The 19,313-nt window shown below is 44.5% G+C and overlaps 1 protein-coding gene and 1 pseudogene across 1 annotated transcript in view; both read right to left on the bottom strand.

Annotated features, from left to right (window-relative positions):
- Nucleotides 1-9,403: 9,403 nt before the first annotated feature.
- On the bottom strand, nt 9,404-9,522 carry LOC120622523 (uncharacterized; annotated as a pseudogene).
- A 2,281-nt stretch (nt 9,523-11,803) lies between these two features.
- The window catches only part of SPRED2 (sprouty related EVH1 domain containing 2), a 104,751-nt gene continuing 97,241 nt past the window's right edge, over nt 11,804-19,313 (bottom strand). The window contains exons 6-7 of the mRNA XM_039886978.1: nt 17,110-17,259; nt 11,804-15,019 (exon numbers count right to left, since the gene is read on the bottom strand). Coding sequence (XP_039742912.1) covers nt 14,354-15,019; nt 17,110-17,259 — 816 coding nt within the window. The 3' untranslated portion in view covers nt 11,804-14,353. The remainder of the gene's footprint in view (nt 15,020-17,109; nt 17,260-19,313) is intronic.

Here is a 19,313-nt window from a genome sequence, read left to right as displayed (position 1 = left end):
CTAGGAATAATAACCGGTTGAATAGAATTTCATTTTTTATTCTTATATGCTCCACTTTGCTCATTCTCTAGTTACTCAAAGGAAAGTTCTCTCTCCTTCTCTCTACTTTCTTCACTCTCTGCCCCTCCTTTCCCCCCTTTTTATTCATTTACCAGTTTATTCTAAGGGACACGATAAAATATATAGGTGAACAAGCAGCCAGCTGAAAAACACAGTGAGGTTTGGAGAGTCCCAAGAGTGGGAGTGGGCCTGGAATATGCCACGTTCCCCGCATGTGGGTGCACTCACCAACCCGGAAGCTCCAGATTTTTTTTTTTTTTCAATCACTGAAAACTCTGGGTGATGGGAATCAGGCTGGGGTAGAACAGTGCAGGGCCCCACAACCGTGCCCGGACACCCCACTCTTCCCGGGAGGGCCCCTGGTCCCCTCTGTTCAGGAGGCAGGAGTGCCTCAGCAACCTGCTCACCCAGAGGTTTGTCTCCTCCTGTGGACAACGTTCAGGATGGATGTCAGCTGGCAGCGGTCCTGCAGCGGTAACGAAGTTTAGGAAGTGCTTAGCTGAAAAGGGCACGGACCAGGTAATTGAATTGGTGTCAGACACATAATGGCTTCAAGAATTTTTTTCTCCCTTGCTTGGTAAGAAGAGCCCTTTCCTTCACATCCTCCGTAAAAGCTCAAGGAGAAAAGGATGTTCACTCAGCTGTATGTCAGCCGTGACTATCGAGTAGGAGTTTTGGGAAACCGTATGGAGAAGCACACTTTTTAAGAAGGCTTTGGGGACTGTTAAGAGCAGGCTGGGCAGGGTACAGGAAGCAGCTACGAATGAGTGTTTTCCACAAGATGCTGCCAGGTGATAAAACATTAAAATCAATACCAATACTCTCTCTTCAAAGATCAGTCTTAATGATTCTGTCAAGTATCTGGGCCCTGTGGTCAAATGGACAGTGAGCTTTGGGCTTCAACAAAAATAGCTTAATGGGTGCCATGAATGGATGCCAAGAATGCTTAATGGGTGCCGGGCCCTGTGCTAAACTCCGACACATTGTCTCATTTAATCCTCCCAACCGTCCCAGGAGGGAGGCTCCATTATCATCTCCGTTTTACAGATGAAGAAACTGAGGCTTGCTCACGATCACAGTTATGTCGGCAGGAAATCTAGGACTGGGATTCCAAGGCAGTACTTCCGGTCTTTGCCTCTCTGATAAAAACTTAAAGGGAAACAACACCTTCACTCTCGTGTGGTAAAAGAGAGTGCGAAAGAGTTCACAGTGAAAACAAACTCTGTTCCACCAGACTCCAGTCCACGTGCAGCCACCATTACTGGTTTTTTTTCTGTTGCCTTCCGATGATACAGAATACACGCAGCTGTGTCCATGCTCGTGTGTCTGCATGTGTGTGTCTACCAGTGGTCGTGTGCTCGCCACACTGTCTGCACCTTGCTTCATTTACTATGTCTTAGAAACCCTTAGCGTCAGGACAAAGAGAGCTGCCTGACTTTTTCATGGCTGCATAGTGGTTCATAGTGCGGATATATAGGAACTTAACCACTCCTTCCTCAGGGACATTTAGGACTTTCTAGATTTTTTTTTAACCTTTCTAGATTTTTTTTTAACCTTTCTAGATTTTTGTCGTCAGTAACAATGTTGCAATGAGCATCCTCAGACAAATGGCTCTGCAAATGTGTGTGAGCAACACCGTGCTTTTAATCATAAAAACAAGATGACATCCTGGGACAGTTGGGATCACTCACTAGGTTTCTGGCTCAGAGGTTGCACTTCTATCATCTCCAGGGGGTGGGCGTGGCTCCCAGAGGGCCATGCATGTTCTTGGCTTTGGGACATCTCATGCACACGACCCTTCAGGTTTGATTGCAAGACTCCAGCAGCGCCTGGTGCCCCGGGGACATTTCTGACCGAAAACAAGAATGTGGACAGCAGAGGTTCCTCTCTGCAGCCACCATCTCATCACACCCCGCTTGGGGCAGTCAGGAACAGTAAAGCTCATCTGTCAAACCTGCTGCTCTAGGCAGGTGGAGACCCATCATGTCTGGCTTACCTAAGGAGGCCTGGGCTGAACTCCAGAGAGATGGAGCAGCTTGCTCAAGGTCACTCAAGAGACAGATGGTGGGGAGGACAGTGGGGAGTTGGGGAGGGGGCTTCCGTCTCCTTGCATACCGCTCTCTCCTCTGTCCCCTCCTGGCTGGAGAAGGTCTGCTCAACAGAGCTTTGCCTCTTCTAAGGCTTGAGAAGATCATGAAGGTGCTCTGGGCCCTGGGGAGAGGATGCAGGATGGATTAGGGGTTCCTGCCCCGTGCGTAGGGGGAGGGGTCATCCCCTTGTCACCTTTTTGCCTTCCCTTCACTAGAGTGAAGCTGGCTTTTTGAAGTTGGTGTTTCTTATATAAGCTTCTGCTCTTTGTACCAGTCAGGATAGTCTTTGGCTTTAACAAACCCAGAATGAAATTGGCATAATACCAAGATTTATTTTTCACTTATTCATCAATCCCTGACTCAGGCCATTCCCCATGTCAGCTGTTCTCCTTCAGTGACTCAGTGACCCAATCTGCTTTCGACTTGTGGCTTGTCCCAATGGGCGGCCGTCACGATTGCCCTTGGAGAGGGGAGAATGGGGGGAATCGCACTCTGATTCTTGAATGCTAAGTCATTTCCAGTCACAGTTCGCTGGCCAGAACTAGACAGGTGATCACACGGAATTGCAAGGGCCTGAGCAGCGTGGGGTGGTGAGGCGGGGGGGACACATGCAAATAATCCCGAGTAGTAAGTGTCTCTGCCAAGCCCACAGGCTAGTGAGGCCAGGTGACTATGAGATGCGTTAAGCTGGGCAATGACCGCAGGCCTGTGGGGGCTGCTGTTAATAATAATAGATTTGGGGACCAATATTAGCTTTTAGGTGCTACTCAGTTGCTAATTCATCTGTAGTGGGCTTTTATTTTTCTTAACCATCTTAGTGTCGAATAAAACATACAGAAAAACCCCACACAATTTAGAGTTTAACCCTAGTAAATTATTATAAGGCAAATACTCTTGAAACGGCCTGCCGAGGCAAGAAACAGGACTTAACTGTAGAGTTAATTGTTTTAATTTTTGGACTCAGAGTTCTATTTCGCCAAACTTGAGTCTAACACAGCTTTGAAAAACTGAAGTTTTGGATTTCAGAGGTCTAATGCCCCCAGTTTTCTACGAAGCGCTGTCTAATCTAGACAGTGAACTTGCAATATGCCTGTGACGGAGGGTGCAAGGCAGTCCTCCCATCTCACAGTGAATGTTAGGGAAGGAATGTGGGGTGCCTCGGGCAGGCCAGCCAGAAGCCAGGGAAAGCGCTGCCAGACTCTCCCCGTGTGCCCTCACTGTGCACTTGGTCCCTGGGTCAGCCTGCTTCTTGTGGTCCTGGTGCTCCAGGGAACACATCTGCCCAGAGAGGCCACCACACCCACCATGCAGCCCCTCCTTCAGGCCAAACTACGGCCTCGAGGTCAGCCTGACCCTGGGGACTCCCAGCTCTGGGCAGAAGCCCCATCACCCCCTGCCAAGGTATGTGTCAGCCTCAGAGCAACACACCATTTTTTGAGAACTTGCAAAGGCCGAATCCTAGAAAGACTGCGTGTTCCTGGCCACCAGCCGTCCAACCTTGGCGGCGCTCGCCCCACACTCGGGAGCCTGACACATCTGTTGGGAGACAGCACTGGGCAGGGCCCTTCCATCTAGTCTGTCAACACATGTTTCAAGGCTCATATCAGATTCGGGAAAGCATGGCTTTTCTACCCTCCCCACATCCTGGTTCCCCTTCACCCAGGAAGCAGCTGGTCAGTTTTTGATAGAAAAATGAGAATCTTCATAGTCAGGTGAAAGAGGACGCACACGCCATGCTACCCTAATCTAGCCCAGACACGACCCTTTCTGGGGAAGGGGCGAGGAACTTGGGCCTTCTCACTCTCTCTTCAGAGCATTTGGAACAAAATCCCAAAATATAGAGGCTGAGCGCAAACCTCCTTTGCTGTCATCAAGAGGAATGATGAATCATGCAAAACAGGCAATTTCTCTCGTCCCAAAATACTGCATATATACTTACATTTAGTGTCATTTTACATGGCCAAGGTATTTTTGAAAAAATTCTTTTCTCTCTCTCTCTTTTTCTAAACCAAAAACACCAGCTGTAAAACCCACTGCTTCCTTCCTTGCCAAGTCTGCAGCGGTAGGAGGTGGCGGCGGCAGACAGCAGGGCCCCCTGTGCTCTGAGTCAGGCCTCCCTCTCTGTGGCTCACTGCCTGCAAAACAAACTTAAAAGCTGGTGAATGGCACTTAGGGGCCCCGCAAGCATGCAGGGAGGCCTGAAATATTTGCAGAGGCACATACTGTGTACGCAGAATGAAAGGCCACTATGTAAATATCGGGGCATCTGGGCCCCGGCAGGGCGAGGCATTTTCAAAGTGGCTTCTGCTTGTCGCATCGGGCCAGTGAGGAAGCAAAGACATTCATTCAAAAGCGGCATACAGGAACCACACCACAACTTCCTGCACCCAGACTCAGAACGAGATCTTGGCCCTGGGTCTCGTGTTTCTCCTTCTGGCCCTTTCTCCTTTGGTGCACAGGATGGTTTTGTGATGGCCTACAATGTCAGCTTTCAGGGCTGTGCAGGCATGATCAATTTTCTCTTTTGACAGAGAAAGGCTTTTTTGGAAGACACTCAAGGGACAACCGTAGTTACTAATGGAGTATGGCAAGCACGGGACAGAGGAAGTTATTACCTAGGCTCGACAAAAGAAGAAAAAATATGGGATGGTTTTTGCATCAAGCCACAAATATTTATTTGACAAAATAGTCTGAGAGAAGAGATACGAAGAGAGCTGGCTGAAATAAGATGATATAAAGTAACCCCAAAAGAGGACAGTCAGAGCCAAGGACTCCCAGGCGAGAGCAGAAGCAGGACAGACACACCTGACACCCCTTACAGCATCCCCTAAGATTCCCAGACAAGTCTCACATAGATGTGAAACTTGGCAACAACTCTATGGCCAAAAAGATAAGACCATCAGCCAAAATCCTGGCAGAATTTTCACAAACCACATTGTCCACTGGGATGCATTTAGGTTTTATGCCATTTGTGTTGCCTCCCACCCCACCCCTGCCGAGCCAGAATAGGACAGACAGCCCCCCCTCCCCGCCCCCACCCGGAAGGAAGGAAATAGTTTTGTTTTACTTGGCCCATTTGTCAGCAATGATCTTCCACCTGGACAGGCAGAATTATATTCTAGGTGAGACAGTTTCATCTTCCTTTTCTGCCTCTCTCCAAAGCAACAAAGACTGCAATTCCCAGCACACGGCACACTGAGAGGAAGGCCGGCTGAAGGTGTGCTGTGCATCATCTTCAGATGTTTAATGGCTAGAGGAAGTATCAACAGTAGTAGGAAAGGGAACGTTGCTGGGAGTGGCTGCCCCAAAGTCTGCAAACTACATTTGATTCCCAGCCTAATCAGAGATCCCAAGAGCCGAGCGGAAGGAGCAGCCACAGGCTGACTCAGAGATACCCCAGATAATGTTCACCAGGCAAGAATATCTGAGCTAAGCAGACTTAGATCCATGAGAGGAAGCTGCCAGCACCCAAGTGAGAGGCTAAGGACACTGGATTTACCTTGTCTGATGGCCAAGGCTGAGCCTGGATAGAGGGCTCTCCATTCAATGGAAAAATACCAACAAAGGGCCAGTGAAAGGATAGTAGAGCCTCAAGGGAAGAAAACTGCAGGAATATAGGGCCTCAGTGGAACTGGCTCAAGGAACCAGGAGGAAAACACAGTCTGAGAGAAGAGGTACAAAGAGAGCTAGTTAAAATAAGATAATATAAAGTAACCTAAAAAGAGAAGAGCCAGAGTCAAAGCTGCCTTTGAAGAGAGTAAGAGCAGAATTGACTAAGAAACAGCCCGTTAACCAAAGAGAGGAAGAGGCCACAAACTTTTCGTTCTCAGGATCCCTTTATACTCTTAAAAATTACTGAGGACCCCAAAGAGCTTTAGCTCAAACAGGTTATAGCTATCAATATGCTTGTATCAGAAATTGAAACAAATTTAAAATAAAAAATTCATTTAAAAGTAATAAACCCTTTGCATGTTAACATAACATTTTCAATAAAAAATATTTTCCAAATAAAAAAATTAAAAAATTTTGCAAATCTCTTTAATGTCCACCTAATAGAAGATAGCTGTATTCTGATACCTGCTTTTTAAAAAATTTATTGATATAATTGACATATTAGTTTCAGGTACAACATAATGATTAGATATTTGAATATACTGCAAAATGATTGCCACAGAAGTCTAGTTAATATATATCGCCACACAGTTCCAAATTGTTTTTCTTATGATGAGATATTCTAAGATTTATTCTCTTAGCACCTTTCAAATATACTACAGTATTATTAAGTAGAGTGACCATGTGGTGTATTATATATCCTCAGGACTTATTTTATAACTAAAAGTTTGTGGCTTTTGACCACTTTCATCCATTTTGCCTAGCCCCCACCCCTGCGTCTGCCAACCATCAATGTGCTCTCTATATCTAGGACCTTGTTTTTTTTTAGATTCCATATAAGTGAGATCATATGGTATTTGTCTTTCTCTGCTTGACTTATTTCACTTACCATAATGCCTTTGTGATCCATGTTGTTGCAAATAGCAGGATTTCCTTCTTTCTCGTGCTTGAAATTCCACTGCACATATACATATCCCACAATTTCTTTACCTATTCATTCATTGATGGACACTTAGGTTGTTTCTGTCTTGGTTATTATAAATAATGCTGTAATGAACATTGGGATGCATGTATCTTTTAGCGTTAGTATTATGCCAAGATGTGAAATCGCTAGATCATATAGTAGTTCTATTTTTAATTTTCTGAGGATCCTCCATCCTGTTTTCCATAGTGGCTGTACCAATTTACATTTCTACCCACAGTGCACAAGGGTTCCCTTTTCTCTACATACTCACCAACATTTGTTATTTCTTGCCTTTGGACAATAGTCATTCTAACAGGTGTGAAGTGACATCTCATTTTGGTTTTAGATTTGCATTTTCTTGATGATCAGTGATGTCAAGCACCTTCTCATGTGCCTATTGGCCATCTGTATGTCATCTTAAAAAAAAAAGCCTATTCATCCTCTGCCCATTTTTAAATTGGATTGTTTTTGTTACTGAGTTGTATGAGTTATTTATGTATTTTGGATATTAACCCCTTATCAGGGGTTACCTTTATCAGATATAAGATTTACAAATATTTCTTCCCATTCAGTACGTTGCTTTTCATTTTGTTGATGTTTTCCTTTGCTGTGCAGCTTTTTAATTTGATGCAGCCCCACTCGTTTTTGTTGCCTTTGCTTTTGGTGTCAAATCCAAAAAATCATCACTAAGACCAATGTCAAGGAGCTTACTGCTAATTTTCTTCTATTTCTTCTAGGAGTTTAAGGGTTTCAGATCTTACATTCAAGTATTTAATCTATTTTAATTTTTTGTGTTGGTCTAAGATAGTGGTACAATTTTATTCATTTGTGTGTATTCTTCTTTTGCATCTGTCCAGTTTTCCCAACACCATTTATAGAAGAGACTGTCCTTCCCCCACTGTATATTCTTTATTGTGAATTAATCTATCATAGATGTGTGGGTTTATTTCTGGGTTCTTCATTGTGTGCCATTGATTTACCTGTTTTTAAGCCAATTCCAGGCTGTTTTGATTATGATAGCATTGTAATATAGTTTGAAATCAGGAAGTATGATGCTTCCAGCTTTGTTCTTCTTCGCAAATGTTGCTTTGGCTATTCAGGATCTTTTGTGGTTCCATACAAACTTTAGATTATTCTATTTCTGTGAAAAATGTCATTGGAATTTGATGAAGATTCCACTGAATTTATCGATTGCTTTGGGTGGTATGGCCATTTTAACAACACTAATTCTTCCAATCCATGAGCACAACATATTTTTCCATTTGTGTCAATTTCTTTAATCAGTATCTTATAGTTTTGATTGTATAGATCTTCCACCTCTTTGGGTAAATTTATTCCTAGGTACTTTTTTCTTTTTGATATAATCGTAAATGATATTGTTTTCTTAATTTCTCTGTTAGTTTGTTAATAGTGTATAGAAATACAACAGATTTTTGTATATTGCAACTTATACTGAGTTTTTTTATTCTAAGTTTTTTTTTTTTGGTGGAGTCTTTAGAGTTTTCTATATATATCATGTAATCTGCAAATAGTGACAGTTTTACATCTTCCTTTTCAATTCATATGCCTTTTCTTGCTTAATTGCTCTGGCTAGGACTTCTTTGCTATGTTGATTAAATAGGGTGAGTGGGCATTTTTGCTTTGTTCCTGATCTTAAGAGGAAAAATTTTCAGCTTTTCCCCACTGAATATGATGTTAGCGGTGGGCTTGTCATGTATGGCTTTTATTTTTTTGAGTAATGTTCCTTCTATACCCACTTTCTTGTTTATCATAAATGGATGTTGAATTTTGTCAAATGCCTTTTCTGTATCTATTGAGATGAACATATGATTTTTATCCTTCATTTTGTTAATATGGTGAATCACACTGATTTGTGTATGTTGAGCCTTGCTTGCATCTCTGGAATAAATCACACTTGATCATGGTGTATGGTTCTTTTAATGTATCATTGAATTTGGTTTGCTAATATTTTATTGAAGATTTTTGCATCTATAGGGATATTGTTCATAGGGATATTGGCCTATAATTTTCTTTTCTTGTGGTGAGCTTGTCTGATTCTAGTATCAGTGTAATGTTGGTCTAGAATAATAAGTTTGGAAGTGTCCTTCTATTTTGGGGAAGAGTTTGAGAATTGGCAATGTTTAGTAGAATTCACCAGTGAAGCCATATGGTTCTGGACTTTGGTTTGCTGGGAGGTTTTTCGATTACTGATTCAGTCTTTTTACTTATAAGTCTGTTCAGATTTTCCCCTTTCTTCTTGATAAGTTATGTTTCTAGAAATTTATCCATTTCTTGTAGGTCATTCAATTTGTTGGCAGATCATTGTTCATGGTACTTTCACGATCCTTTGTATTTCTATGGTATCAATTGTAACATCTTTCATTTCTGATTTTGAGTCTTATTGGTGAGTGTAGCTAAAGGTCTGTATATTTTATCTTTTCAAAAACCCAGCTATTAGTTTCATTGATCTTTATTGCCTTTTTGTTTCATTTGTTTCTTCTGATTTTTATTTCCTTTCTTATACTAATTTAGGCTTAGTTTTATTCTTTTTCTAGTTTCTTGAGGTATAAAGTTAGGTTGTTCATTTGAGATTTATTTTTTTTTAGGCGAGGCAACCCTTGGATGACCACAGATTGCAAGGACCTTGTCAGCTTACAATCCCTTTTTTTTTTTTTCACACCTACAGCACCTGGTCTTCCTAGGTGGTTTCCCACCCGAGTACTAACTGGGTCCGACCTTGCTTAGCTTCTGAGATCAGATGGGATCGGGCTTGTTCAGGGTAGCATGGCTGAAGACGAGATCTTATTTCTTAATGTAGATATTTAGATCTATGAACTTAGACCTGCTTATGCTATATCCCATAAGTTTCGATATATTCCCATTTTCATTTGTATCAAAGCATTTTTCTTCTTTGACCCTTTGGTTGTGCTGTAGCATGATCTATCCTGGAGAATGTTCCATGTGTGCTTGACAATATGTATTCTGTTGCTTTTGGATGGAATATTCTATATGTCTGTTAAGTCCATCTGATGTGTCACTTAAGGCCACTATTTCCTTATTGATTTTCTCTCTGAATGACCTACCCACTGATGAAAGTGGGGTATTAAAATCCCCTACTATTATTGTACTATTTCTCCCTTTATGTATTTGCTTTATATATTTAGGTGTCTCTGTTGGGTGTATAATTATTTACTAGTGTTATATTATTCTCTTGGATTGATGCCTCCTCTGTCATTATGTAATGCCCTATCTCTTATTGGCTCCCGAGGACTCTAGCCAGCTTAGTGCATTTCTACAGCTCTCACTTGTATCTGGGAGGGTCAGCAAGGACTCAAAACCTAACTTAGAATTTAAAAGAAGTTAAGAAAAAGAAATCTCAGCATATAGGTTATAGAGGCCTAAATACTTAGAATATGTCCACAATGGCTTTGGCCTCCTGTGCTTTAAGAGGTTGTCCTCGGAGGGAGAAATTAGCGGTTTGGAAGGACTTCCTGTGTACTTCAGTCTAACTACAGCTCGTCATTTAACCTTTGCGTTGTGCTGAGGGTAAGTGTTGTTCCACTCGTTATACCTGAGAAAACTGAGGCTCAAAAAGATGGTCATTTGCCCAAGGGCAGACTGTCTAGTGACTTTGAATGAGGTAACGTTTGTCTATTTCCCCTTCCTTACCCGTTAATGTGGACATACAGCATCTACTCTGCAGAGGGTTAGAGGAGATGACATGTGTAGTATGCCCGGCTGCTGGCTGAGCACACAGGGCACCAAGGACGACGAGCTGTTCCTGAGGGGCCTGAAAGAACTGAGCCGACAGGGTAAAGCTCTTGACTGGTGTCTGCTCTTCAAGTTCTAAAACAGGGAAGGAGGCAAGTATCAGTTTGAGGCCCAGTAAGAACCTGGACTCTGCTGTCACTGGAGCTCAGGCCTGGTTCAGTCCTTGCCTCACATGACTGCATGTCATGTCACCTTAGTTACTTTCCCTTTCTAAGCTTCAGTTCAACTGTAAACATGGACTGGGAGGGATGTGCCTATGAGGCCATGAAGGTCCAGTAAGGTTTTATGGCTCCTTCCCCACGGCAGCTCTAGAGGTACCTTCCGAGTTCTTCTCATTTTTTTTTTTTTAAATCAGAACAACTTATTCAAGATTGTCATCACAAGTAAATATATACACGTCGTTTTGGCAAATATTTAATTCACAAATTCTACTTCAGAGCAATCCTATTATTCCTTTACTATAAAACTTGAAAAAATGTTTTACATTTGATGTTTCTACATCCTCCATGTTTACTGTTCACCCTACCATAATCTGCTTATTTACTCTCCTAATAAAACAGCTTTCATTAAGTTCTCTAGTAATCTCTTACTTACCAATCCTTATGGCTTGTTTCTCCTCACGTTCTAACTTCCAGTATCTTCTGTTTTTCACCTTTGCCAGTGGCCTGGCAGTCATTTCTTTGTGGAGTTAAAGTTAAGGCGAGGAGCCCTTTTACACTTCTCTTTCTTAAAGGCTCAGTTCTCTAGAAAAGGAGTCGAAAATTTCCTCTCTGACTCTTAAGACCCCACACTTTATTTCCTCAGAAGATTGTCACTATAACTTTTGAGTATCCAAAGAACTCGTTTGGAAGGCAAAGTGGGCCAAATGGCACTGAAATAGAACTGCTCTGAGGAGACCAAGGGTCTTGCAGTTTTAACAATTGTTTTGTGAGAAACTGTCTTCCAGATTCCACAAACACACACCCGAGGTTCAGCAGGAATTGGTGGAAAACAACTTGGAGGAAGTACAGCTGTTCCCTCAGAGAAGCATACACCGGGCAGCCAGGCCTAGGAAGAGGGGGTGTTCCCCTGGCGGTGACATACAGCATTCCTTTCACTTGAAGCATCTGAGCTGGAGGAGCTGCAGTCTCCCCTTGGGAATATGACATAACCATAGGCGGGAAGGGCCTCACAAAAACAGACCAGTATCCACACATCCTTCTCCAAAGGAAACCCCTTCCCATCCTGTGTGTAAGAACTCCCATGTCTGAGGAGGCTCACATTGGCCACCCCATCTCCAGTCAGACAAATAGCCTGAAGTCAGCAATCTGATAGGATGTGTTTATATTTACATGGTACATTTTAAAGCAATGGCTACATTGGTCATACATATTAGAAACCATAAAAAAAAGTTAAGAACTAAAATGTACATCATACACTTGTATATATATTTTTTACACAGAGGTAAAAAGGGTTATAAAAAAATCAATACAACAGGGTGTTTAGTATACAGGTAAAGAATGAATTATGCTTCAGGCACTTTAATTTGTTAATGAGAGCAAACAGCTTAGGGGGGAGGGGGAAGCTTCCAAACAGACAATCTTTTGGTTAATGTTTTGTTACCACAGATACAAAAATAAAATCTGAATAATTTCTCTCAAATGATTGACGTCAGTATGGCAAAGCTGACTGGGAAAATACTGCACACTGTTCAGCTGCAGTGTGGCAATTAGAGACGTATTTACATAAATGTCCCCATGGCTGTCCCTGTGCCCTTAACCGCTGCCTTCACAAACCAAAAAGCATACGCGGAGCAAGATTCACTAGCATAACTCTCAAAGGGTAGAAAAGCACAAGGGGTGAAGGAAGATAGGAACAACTAAATAGAGACGACAAACCAAAAGCAGCTGGAATACGCGTATTCTTATTGAAATAAATAGGGGCACTTGAACTGAGGTCTAACGAAACATACATTAGTGTTGTGCTTTGTAGAGAGGAGACCTTGAGAAGGACCCCGAGGAAAAGCCTCAGGCCTGGGGGGGAAGACGGTCTCTCGACAACGCTGGGAGGCTGGCTGAGGTTTCCTAGATGTTCTCCAAGCAGGGAGGCTGTTCTTTTTTCCCCCATCATCACACTGACAGCTCTCTCTACTCTTTTTTCAGACTGAAAGGCCCAAACCAGTCACTCCGACAAGTGAAAACGTTTACCAACTCGCTCCTAAGCACAGTGGGTATTTACACCAATGATCTGACTAAAGAAATGCGACGGGCTCTGAGACGAGCTGAAAACATTCCCGTGAAGGTAAGCGTGGCTAGCATTTTCCCAATACGATGGGCAGACTGAAAAAAAGTCCCTTTCCTTGAAGACTGATGTCCTGTGTGCAATAAAGAAGGAATGGGGGAAGTGGGGAGAGAGGGATTAGGCCATGCCCCCAGCTGGCAGTTACCACAGGAAGAGCACAGCAGGAAGAACAGCCAGTGTTGACAAGCCTGCCCCCTACATTCTCCACGACGTTCTGATTGTACTATGCTAGGTCCAGGTAACCGCTCTTCACTTTCTTCTTTCCGCCCTAAAGATTTGGCTATTCCTTGCGACGGATTAGAAAAATACTCTTTTCCAGCTAATTAGAAGCCTCCTACGTGGCAAGGCGACAGGTAGACCCAGTCTGCTGACTTGGCCATCTGTGCACACAAAATGGCCAGCCTGGGTTTGGAGTTGCAGGAGAAAGACACTTAGGCATTGGAAGGATTTTTACATATGGCCTTGTTTTTTCCCAAGTATAAATGAAGAATCTGTTGACGTGAAATTGAATCTAAGATGAAAACACAAACCCACGAACAAAATGCGACCCACCACTCCAAATTTATGACATTTAAAACTTCCCCTGGTTAATAGAAAATAGCCAGTGTGTGTGTCGGGGAAGCTCCTATAGTTTTAACTACATCTGTAGTGTTTCTCAACTGGAACTTGTTTGGAGATCACTGTAAAGAGAATATTTGGTTTGCAAAACAATGAGCAAAATTTCTTCATTAGCGTTTTCTTCCAATATTGCTAAATTTTTAGAAGTGGCGGTGATACAATTTTAAAAAGTTCTACCTTAGGGGATAACTGGAGAGGCTCAGAGAAACCTGAAATCCCCTTTCTAGCCCTGGCCCGAGAGGATGTGATGCAGTTTAAAGAATTTTCCTGATTCTCACAAGTTAATCTGAAGTTAAGGCTCAATTCTCAGTCATTTTACCGGTGCGTATTTTGCATTGTGAATAACTGACAGATTGGGAGGGGGGAGGGCAGAAAATGATAACGGGCTCAAGACAGAAACTGTAGCTTACATGGGAAATTTGGCTTTAGAAAAGTTAAAGCGATCTTGTTTCGTGGTAGAAGTCTGTTAACTAGCTCACCTCCTATACATAATAATCGCAGGTTAAAATACTTCTGGTTGGGTTTCATCATTCTGACATCACATTTCTGCAGGAACCCAGTGGTGCTGAGCAATAGGTAAGCTGAACCAAGAGAAATAGTCTTCTATGCTCTTGGAAAAACCAATTACAAAACCCACCAAAATCAGCAGTTCTGAGTGCAGGTGCCTTTGAACTGGAAGAGGTGGGGAGGAAAGGCAGGAAATGAACACAGGTATAAGACAGTTAGCTTGATTACAGATTGTTAATAATACACGAGAATCTAGGTGGAGGTTCCTTTCTTTAGAACACTGCGCGTGTGTGGATGGATGGGTGGCTGGGGGAGTGCAGAGTCCACCAGGCAGGTTGCCCGGGCTGGAAGGGCGCTTCCAGGTCCCAGGGGGCGGGGGAGAACATGAGAGTGTGTAGAAGACAAGGTCCCTGTGGCTGTGGTTGGAGGAGGGTAAGGGAGAGACACGGAGTCACACGGCCGCTTTGTGCTTCCCCCCGCAGCACCTGCACATCACCCCACAGTGGTAGCAGGCCCGAAGGGGCAGGTAACAGCACATACAGGGGGCCAAGAAAGACAAGGCAATAAGAGCCATCCACCGGAGGCAAAACTTCTCGTCGCTAGTGTCGCACGAGCACGGGTCTGTATAGTCGCCCTCGGGGTCCGACATACAGTGATAGAGCATGCTGTCCGCACACCACATACAGCTCACCCGGCGGATGCAAGTTCTCACGGCGTCAGGGGCGTCCTGGCAGTGGCCCCTCCGGTTCTCCTCATGGTTGAACATGTCCCTGCAGTACTCACACCGGGAGCGCTCTCCGTCTTCCTTCCGCCGCCGGGACTTGCCCCGCGAGGGCTGGGTCTTGATCACGCCGCCCCCGCGCCCTTTGGGGTCCTCGCCGAGACCAAAGTCCGAGGAGTCCACGTAGGGGTAGTTGTAGTCGTGCTTGGGGACCTCGCCCTTGGCGAAGCGCACGTAGGAGTCTGCGTCCTCCGAGGGGTCCAGGTGCTTGCCCCTCACGGGCGCATGCCGGTAGTCCTCGTAGCCCGTCATCCAGATCTTCTCCCGGGGGTTGATGCGCACGATCTCCTCGTCGTCGTCCGGGAAGCTCACCTGGCGATAGGGCCTGGGCATTGGCTGCCCGAGAGAAAAGAGTATTTTACAGCAACCGGGGAAAAAAAATCCAATGTGCACCTTTCGCCTTGACAGAGGCATTTTTTGAAGAAACTGACCCATCCTCTAATTACTGAATATCCTGTGGGTCAGATATATTTCAAATTGTCCCCATTCATTGCTGGGTCAGGAAATCCGTTTAATGGGTCGAGACCAGCTTTCCCCCCTCTTTTTAAGCATTACTATATATGTGGGGAAAGTGTGTACACCGTAAGAATAGAGTCTGAATTTTCAGAAGCTGGACACACCCAGACCAAGAAGAAGGCAGCGGTCTCCCCTGGGACAACCCCCATCTCCCTTTCACTTACTGCCTAGCACTAAGGGTGATGGTGACCAGTAGCTAGATTTCTCACAGATTAGTTCTGCCTGGTTTTGTACAGTACATTCTCTTTTGCAAGACAACTTTTTTTCCCCTCAGTGAAACAGACCAACACTGGAGTCCACTGCATGTTATAAGGGTAAATACTTTTCATTATGTGTATCCTGACTCACAGTCTAAAATGCATTTCTCACTATGGATCATGTTCAAAAAAGCAAAAGGAGATACCAGGCACTATAAGGTGCACAAGAACCTTGTAATCTGGATGCAAAGATAAGACACCCAGATAAGAAAAGGGTGAAGGTGTAGGTCCCTGAGGCCAACTGCCTGGGTTCAAGTCCTGCCAGGATCTCACCGATTTTGAGTGGCAGAGCTGGAATCCGACAGAGGCAGGCCAGCCAAAGAACTAACCCTTCTGGCCTTTGACCCCAAACTGCGTTCTCCCTTAGGGTGAATGCAGAGTCGTTTCTGCAGGCAGTCCCTCTACAGTTCACAACAGTGCCTCGTCCAGAGTGGCAGGTGTGCTAAGTCAACAGTTCCCGACTAGATGCAGGTAAGCCGGCCTCACAAGGACATCTCAGTTGTGGTAGAGATTTTCCACCTTAGAAGTCTTTTGGGAATGAAGGCTTTTTAAGGGGGGAAGATAATGGCTCTGCGTGAACCCACTGGAGTCAAATCTGGGTTGTGGAATTTAGCAAGTTACCAAGCATCAGACTCAGTTTCTCTGACTATCAAACTGTACAGGGCTGTTGTGAGAACAAAGAATCTATGCGGTGTGTCAACACAGAGCCTGTCACACGGGATGTGTTTGATACCTGTTGCCATTATCATCGTTATAGTAGTTAGAGAACTTTTACCCGGTAACTAGATTTACCCTTCACTTCCCACCAGACCGTGAGCTCCCTGAGGGCAGAGGCCACATCTCACACACTTGGCCTTAATTCCCGTCAGATTCTTGACATCAGAATTTCCTAGACTTTGGAAAATCACAGTCCTACAAACAAATCTTGGAAGCTGGCACAGGCTTTGCTAACTTTTTATTTTTGCAAAGTAAGGAGAATCAAAGTCAGTTCCCATCTACTGCTACCATAATGTGATTTTTAAAAAGAACATGTTTAATGCCAAAATATTAGGAAGCAATAAATAATTTTTAATAAAAAGTCATATAAATCTAACTTTTTATGTTAACCATGCTCCTTTTTTCTTTTCAAAGCAGACTAATGGCCACATCACCCTACACGGGCATGAGTCCATGGCCCACAGTTTGGGAACCTGCTCTGCAAAACAGCCGCTTGGTAAATATTTGTTGAATTACTGAATTCCAGACTCCAGCTACATCTCCCCGAGCAAGCCTGGGCCTGCAGCCCAAGATTCCCGGGTGCATGAGCCCAGCGCAGCGTTCTTCAGTCTCGACCGTCGCCCTGTGCTTTCCCCCAAAGCCAGAGGAACACGGGAGGCATCACAGCACCCTGCGAGCAGACTTGCATCTGAATCTTGTTCCACTAGGGATGCTGTCTAAGCCTCAGCTTCCTCATCTATAAACTGGGCCAAGGACCTGCCCTGTGTGGCAGTTTGAGAGAATTAAATGAGATAAAGCACAAGGGTTTAGCAAGGTGTCTGGCACACAGAAAACTCTGAGTAAGGGTGAGCCACCCCCACCACCTCTGATATGAGATGGTACAAAGTAGAACGGAAGAGGCCTGGGCTTGAGGAGAGGAAGGAGACTGCCACTCACCTGTTCGAGGTGATAGTGGTCCGTAGAGTATGAGTCGTGGAGGTGGCCCAGGGTATAAATCCTCCGGGGCTCACAGGCTGTGGGAGAGGAGATTGTCCGAGTAGGTTGTTCCCTCTTCTGCGAGGAATTAGAAGAACTGTCTGTAGCCGTCTGTTTAGAGAGAGGTAACCAAGAGTTAATTAAAAAAATAAAAATAAAAACCAAACCCACACACCAAACCCTAACATGTGTCTACCCCACTTGGGGCATCTTGCTGGACTTCTCTTGCTGGAAATCTTGAGTTTATCCTGGCTGTGGAAGGTGGGAGGACCCCTGAAGGGCAAGACTGTCTACACGTGGTGTGGCCGGCTCAACAGGCAGGGAAACCCAGGCCCCAGCCCCTAAAAAGTTGGCTTTTCTCAAATGTGGGAGCAGCAACCAGGTTCTGGCTCACTACACCAGGCTTCCCACTGTGTATCCCAGTTTGATCAAGTATGGTTGCCCCATTCATAACCCTGGTTGCGAGGTACTCTGGCAAGCAAGCAGGGGCGATGTAAACAGGCAAAAACGAAACCCAAATGTTTGTATATGGGGCCAATCCTGGCCTGAGAAAGACTCAGATAAAGATACCTTGGGGGGTGTTGTGGGTACTTGCTTTCCAAGAAGAAATCTTTGGGTTTGAAGCAAATTTAGGGTTTTACTTTAATGAAGCAAGATGTATGACTGCACAGAGGGATGAAGGTCAGCATCTGTGGGGGTGAGTACAGAGCTGTCTTCCCAGTAGGGACAAGTTCAGATTGGAGCCTCCATGACAGTGTCTTTTGGAAGGTGATCAGGTATTGGGATGGACTGTGGCCAGAGCACAGGGGGCCCCACCACCTCCTACTATACCTACCACCTAGGTGCTTAATGCCTCCACAGAAAACTCAATGAAAAGGGAGCCCACAACCACTCCTCCCGCACCCCCCGCCTTTCCACAAACACATAAAAGGCTTTGTTAAATGCAGGTGGCAACCATCTTTAAAACCAGGGCCCCTTACACTCCCCACCCCACCTTCCATCTCCACAGAGTCACGACCCTCCATGCCTTCAACAAATGAAAACAAGGTTTTTCTTGTTTCTAGGTATCTTATTTCTGGCAAATATGGAGAACTGCTGCTTGGCCGTTGCTTCTCACTCTTATATTCCTCTTATCTTACTTGCTTATTTATCTCTTGATTTTATGTTTTTTGTTAGTGCCATAAGTCCTTTTGGGGGCAAGGTTAAAACAAAGACTTATAAAAGCTATTTTTACCCCCCACCGTCCCGTTTATAAAGTAATAAATGCTCAGAAAAATGGTACTACAAGTATTTAGGAAAAAGAAAAGACACTCATTGTGCAACACAACTATTGTTAATTTTTAAAACCTGGTGGACATGTGCAACATCCCTTTGGGGACCCGACCCCTCCTGGATTTTTCTCTGTTTGGTTCAAGTGATGTGGGCTGATACCTGTTTCCAGTCCTTCAACCACAGTGACTAATTCAGGTATGGACACATGGTCCTCTCAAGCAGTATGAATTTTTGACAGGTCAGAAAAAAGATTTTTTTTTAAGATGCTGTCTTTATCTCTGAAGTTAAGATCAAAGGGCTCCAAAAGCCTGGAGGCACAGAGTAAGAACCTTCTGAAGATGAAGTCAAGTAAAACCAAGAGAAGAAGGCCCCCACAGACACCATAAATTTCTGAATGTAGTCAAGCCTGAATTCTGATCGACTCTAGGATAGGATGTTTCAATGACATGAGCCAATTCCCTTTGGTAACAAATGAGATGGGTTGGGTTCATCACTTGGGTGCACTTCTTCCTCACTCCCGATCCCTCTGTGTGGCAGCAGTTCCACCGCATCACATTCCTGGCCTCTCTCTGGCCCTCACTCATCTCCACGAGTGGAGTGGAACTAGGCTTGCAGTCCGCTACTTTACTCCTCTGCCTCTTGAAAGCCACCCAATTGGCAAATAGCACATGCTGGCAACCATTCTTGGAACTGTGAAGTCCACTTGGGGGTCAAGGGCCTGCCCCACTGTGGGGAGGCTGTAGCACTCCAGCGCCTCTGTGCCTGGCGGGCCAGGTCCTGGGACGTCGTCCACTGCCCACAGATGTAAGCCAAGACCATAGAGGGTCTTCTAACTTTTGTTCTTCTCAGTTGGTTCAGAACTCGGATAGGGAAGAATTACTATTGACCCCTTA

The sequence above is a fragment of the Pteropus medius genome, unplaced genomic scaffold, assembly GCF_902729225.1.
Source record: "Pteropus medius unplaced genomic scaffold, Ma_sr-lr_union100, whole genome shotgun sequence".
In the NCBI taxonomy this organism is placed as follows: Eukaryota; Metazoa; Chordata; class Mammalia; order Chiroptera; family Pteropodidae; genus Pteropus; species Pteropus medius.
This window is presented reverse-complemented; position numbering and strand designations above follow the sequence as displayed.